The following is a 5,632-nucleotide window of genomic DNA, read 5'->3' as shown; positions in this document are numbered from 1 at the left end:
CCTCATTTCGAATTTTTGGATCCACCACTGCAAGGACCACCTATTTATGCGAAAGCCAGGGAAAATCCTGGATCCGCACTTGTAAACAGCTAGTGAACCAAAGAACAGTGCCTATAAATATAAATATAAATTTCGAGTGTCCTGTAAATAATTAAAGTCATAAAGCCAAGATACCACGCTATATGCCGCCAAGTTCTCTTTCTTTGTTTTGTTCTGATCTTTGTGATCTCTGATCAATGTAGTGCTGTAATAACAATTTGAATAAAACTTCAGGAATACTTTATTGTCATCGATTAAAAAAGTGAACAATAAAATTTGTTTTGCCAGTTGCTAAAAATACACTTAGAACCATTATTAAAATATGGTTTCAAAAACAAAAAGTCATGACATATATATATATTACATTGCATGAATTGAGTAATTGAATTTAGAAGGTATTTGCATTCAGTTGGAATTAAATAACAAGATTCAAGGTATATGACAAAAACAACTATACAGAAGAAGATAAAACATTTATTATAAATGATGCTAAATTAAGATGAATAAGAGTTAATATCTGTTACTGTGGTATTCACAATATTGTGTTAGACCTGTTCTTATCTTAATAAATTAACATAAAATAATAACTTACAGTATATTAGAAAGGGAACAGCAGCGTTTACGATATTGATTAAAATATTTACACATCTGGTATTAATGATCTTTCGTCAATGATTCACAAAAACAAAATGGCATGACAGATAAATATATTACATTGCATGAGTTGAGTAATTGCATTTAGAAGGTATTTGCATTGAGTTGGAATTAAGTTACAAGATTCAAGGATATGACAAAAACATTTATTATAAATGATGTTAAATTATGATGAATAAGAGTTAAATTCTCTTACTGTGATATTCACAATATTTTGAATTAGACCTGTTCTTATCTTACATTAACATAAAATAATAACTTACAGTCTATTAGAAAGGGAACTACCACGATGTTGATTAAGTCATTTACACATCTGTTATTAATGTTACTTACGTCAATGATTCACTACAAAATATTTAACACAATGAACATTGTATTAAATCACAAAACTAACAAGATTTTGATAATATAAGGAACCTTTGGGACATAATCAACAAAACCTTAAAACAAAAAATGTACAAATATTTTCAGAAATGTTGGATTTAAAATTACGATTTTAGGTAAAATGGCACTCTTAAAACATTTTATTTAAGATTAATCCAGCCATTGCCTGATTATCATGACAGTATGAGGAAATGTATCAGGAGAACAAACATTATTATTTAAACAGGAGAGCGGCGTACATTGTTTCTAGTATGTTTGATTAAAGTGGCAATCAGAATGTTAAATAGGATGATATAATTCATTACTTGAGACTAAAATGATATTTTGATGCAGGAAGTTTGTGAAAGGGCACTAGAAAACTCCAGTAGCTTTGAAGAGTATTTCTGTCTGAAAGGTTTAAGAAATCCACATTTTCTACCATAAGTAGAATGTTGAATGATAAATAAAAAAAATAATTTAAATAGCAAGCATTTTGAAATCAGTGGTGACTTAAGACCAGGAGATGTTTCCATATAATTTTTTTGTATAAATTAATTTTAAAATTTTCATCATGATTGTATCTTTATGATAAAACAATATTACTATATAAATATATGTATAAATAAATTTAATAATTGATACTGGTAATTACGAAGCTGTTTATGGGACATGGCGAAATTTTTTTTTTTTTTTTTTTGCCTTATTAAGGATCAGGAAAATTTACGGGTTAGGAAAAAAAATGCACCATGCCCCTTAAACAGCTTTGTAGGTAATACTGTTAAGACTGACACTAACTTCCAAATCTTACTGTGCTTGGATTCACACAATTTGTTTTTAGTCTTATAATAAAATGTTAATAATCGATATTAGGCCTATTTGTAATGGTAGATCTAATTTTCATATGTTATTGTTTAATTTTTCTTACATGTATTCATTATTGATTGATATAAGAACATTATAAAAATTTAAATGCTTTAGAAAATGTACTTAAGGATAAATAAATAACGTTTTTATCTTCAACATGTTTAAACTTGAATCTTGTTTTAAATAGGATAAACGTTATTGGGTATTAAATACTGTAAAATGTATTGGTTTTTCTTTCGATGTAAAATGACTAAGGCTAACATCATTTCTAAACTTTTTTTGTGTAATTTTTAAAGGTGGACTTTTCTTTGCGAAGAAAATGAGAGAGCAAGGCCACGTGACACTGTTGGACCCTTTTCAAATTAAATTCGGTAACAGAATGGGTGGACTCCTGTTCCTGCCAGCTCTATCGGGAGAGATCTTCTGGTCTGGCGCCGTTCTTGCAGCTCTGGGTATTCAATCAATTACATAAATTAATCAATTAATCATTCAAAGACCCAACTAATCTATTAGGCAATTAACTAAACACGAAACCAATCAACCAATCAATATGAAATAACCAGCCTTTATCAACTAAAAACACCCAACTAACTAAACTACACAGCCAATTACTAAGCAAACTAAATTACAGATGAATCGATGATTTTGTAATAAGTTAATATATTTTATTTATGTATAATTATGCTTAAAGCGGCATATTTTTTTTTCTTTTTCTAAATAATAAAACTTCACTGAATTCTCCAATTCGAGAGCCTCTAATTCGAAACCCTTTTCAAAGAAACAACTATCAAACTTTAGACTACCCTAAATTTCTGGTTCCAAAGTTGTCTCAAATTGCAGGGCGAACTGTACTCACCAAAAACCTCTCTCCAAAACAACAATCAACTAAAACCGTGTTACACAAAAAGTCACCAGTAAGAATTATTTAACAAACGACCATTTAACAATAGTATCGCCAACCTTTCAACCATAACCACTCGTTCACACACTACAAAAATCAAATCAAAATACAAACCCCAACATCTAATCTAACTACCAAATACAATTACAATTATTGTGAATGATTATTTTTGTTTCGTCGTAGGGTCAACGTTCAGTGTAATTTTGGATATAGACACAAAAATAGCCGTCATCGTCTCTGCCTGTATAGCTATGTCCTATACATTGTTTGGAGGTCTCTATTCAGTGGCCTACACTGACGTTGTTCAGTTGATATGCATATTTTTTGGTTTGGTGAGTGTTTATGCTTCATATTGTATTGTCACCTCCGCCAAGGAGGTTATGCTTTTCCCCTTTTTATTTGTTTGTTTCTGTCCGTGTGTGTTTGCATGTTTGTGTTTTTTTTTCTGCGAACAACCTACAGGCCACGGTTTTAATCAGAAACTCGTCAAACTTGATCACAATTATCCATATTACCAAAGGCCTGGAGGTGATTACATTTTTAAGGGTTAGGGTAAAAGGTCAAGATGACACTCGACAAAAAAAAAAACTTTATATAACAGCGTACCACAATGCACATTTTTCATTAGAAACTTGTTCAACTCAGCCACAAATAACTGTTATTTGTAGACAGGGTCAAAGATCAAGGACACAATGAACTAAAAACTACTTTTTTAACTGTCTGCAGTAGCTGTGTGCTTATGGGGCTTTCCGAAGAATAGTATAAAAAAAAACAGATTGGTGCAGTGGTTAAAAGAGTGTTTTGCACACTTCTGGTCGCGGGGTCGGATGGATCCCATGATGTCTATTTGTATATTTTATTCATTATCTTTTATTTCATTTTCCGTACTAACGATGAACGTCCCAGACCTAAATATCTCAAAAATGTGCTTTTTTTCCATTTTTCCCCCCCTTTTTTTTCTATTTTTATTTGACAATATGCGTAGGAAATTTATACAGAGCAGAATATTATGATGTGGGCGGAGGTATACACTCTCGGAGTGTGCTGTAAGTTAGATAATGTTAAAGGGCTTTGAGCTTTTTTTTATTATGATTATTAACAGTGGTTGGCTATTCCGTTCGCTTTGACAAACGAACACGTCACAAGTATCAGCGAGACGAGTTCAACCTGGCTAGGTACCTGGGAGAATCGATACGCTGGTGTGTGGTGCGATCTCGGGTTACAGTTGGTATGATCATTGTGTTAATTACGGCTTAGCTGTGGTTTAATATAAGATTTTGTATCATTGTTTTAATTTCTCGATTTACTGATTTATTGATTTTATTTGCTTACCGATTGATGACATTATAAAAGTATGTAATACAATATACCTATGAATAACTCAATACTATAATTATAATAATATTGTATATTATATTGCAATATAATAGTTACATATGCAGTAGGCCTATCACTTTTGGGGTTTTTCTAACTTGGTACAAGAGTCATCGTATTTTATTTCTTGATCTGTCAGTTTCTTGGTTTTCTTATTATCTACCTATCGATATATTCTAAAATAATGTAATAAAATATAGGCCTACTGTACTTATAATAATAATATTAAAATAATAAAATAATACAATATATGATGTAAAATAATGCTTACATAATGCAGTAGGCTTATTACCTTTGCTTTTTTCTTTACTTTATGTGTAGTTAATTTTAAATGTTGTATTAAAGATTCTTAACAATAGCTTCTGTATTTATTAGGTTTGTTGGTGACATTGATTTTTCTATTTTTTAATTCAGGTGCCTATGATCTTCTTTCTCTAGACATTAATTACTGGCTCTCACAATGAGGAGCCTGTTGGAAAAGGTTCTTTAACTAAAGAAATAAAAAAATGACATAATGTTTTAATCAATAAATTGATTCCCAGGTTTTTGGAGGCTTGCCATGGCAGGTGTACTTCCAGCGCGTGCTGTCTGCAAAAACTGCGCGGTATTCACAGGTTTTGTCATACGCTGCAGCACTTGGCTGTATGATCATGACAATTCCTTCAGTATTAATCGGAGCCATAGCTACAAGTACAAGTGAGTGTATTTAAAAATATTATGTTTTTTACAAAGATTGTTTTCGTTATATTTTGAAAAATTCACGTCCTATTTAAGCGTTGGGGAATGTATTATAAGTATTAAATATAAGTATTATCTATGACATTGATAAAATTGATGTAGTATTGATATATATATATATATATATATATATAATTATATATATGTATGTATATAATGATATCAGAGAGGTAGTAAGGTTAATATAACTGATTTATCAATGTAGCAAACACTTATAATTATTATCGTTTACAGCAATTTAACAAGATAAATTTTACACTTCGACTTTACATTTCAGATTGGAATGAAACAGACTATAAACAAGGCATTACAGACAGCAATATTGTTCTACCACTAGTCTTACAATACCTAACACCTCAGGTTGTCTCGATCATCGGCCTGGGTGCCGTCTGTGCAGCTGTAATGTCTTCGGCCGATTCTTCCCTGCTCTCGGCTAGTTCCATGTTTGCTCGTAATATATACAAACTTCTGATACGACAAAAAGTAAATATATTGTAAAGGTGCTACTCCAAAAATGATATAAAACAGACTTTTATATTGGGTGTAGATTTAATTAAGGTTGTTGAGCACTTCACCAATAAGATTGGTATTAATACAATCCGTAGCTTCAATACCAGTACGCGCCTAATGGTCGCTGTCTAGATCGTGCAAAATGCGTGGTATTTAGGTTCAAATTTATTGTGGGGGGAGGGGGTGTTG

At 31.3% G+C, this 5,632-nt stretch overlaps 1 protein-coding gene across 1 annotated transcript in view; it reads left to right on the top strand.

The window, feature by feature from the left end:
* The window catches only part of LOC117111054 (high-affinity choline transporter 1-like), a 16,162-nt gene that overhangs the window by 4,456 nt on the left and 6,074 nt on the right, over positions 1–5,632 (top strand). Inside the window, exons 3-7 of the mRNA XM_033253937.1 lie at positions 2,217–2,372; positions 3,005–3,153; positions 3,924–4,049; positions 4,738–4,891; positions 5,211–5,416. Of these exons, the coding sequence (XP_033109828.1) occupies positions 2,217–2,372; positions 3,005–3,153; positions 3,924–4,049; positions 4,738–4,891; positions 5,211–5,416 (791 nt within the window). The remainder of the gene's footprint in view (positions 1–2,216; positions 2,373–3,004; positions 3,154–3,923; positions 4,050–4,737; positions 4,892–5,210; positions 5,417–5,632) is intronic.

This window comes from Anneissia japonica, unplaced genomic scaffold (assembly GCF_011630105.1).
Source record: "Anneissia japonica isolate Jap-2015-1 unplaced genomic scaffold, ASM1163010v1 scaffold573_len2283161_cov171, whole genome shotgun sequence".
Lineage (NCBI taxonomy): Eukaryota > Metazoa > Echinodermata > Crinoidea > Comatulida > Comatulidae > Anneissia > Anneissia japonica.
The sequence above is the reverse complement of the archived record's forward strand: the minus strand, read 5'-3'. Positions and strand labels throughout refer to the sequence as shown.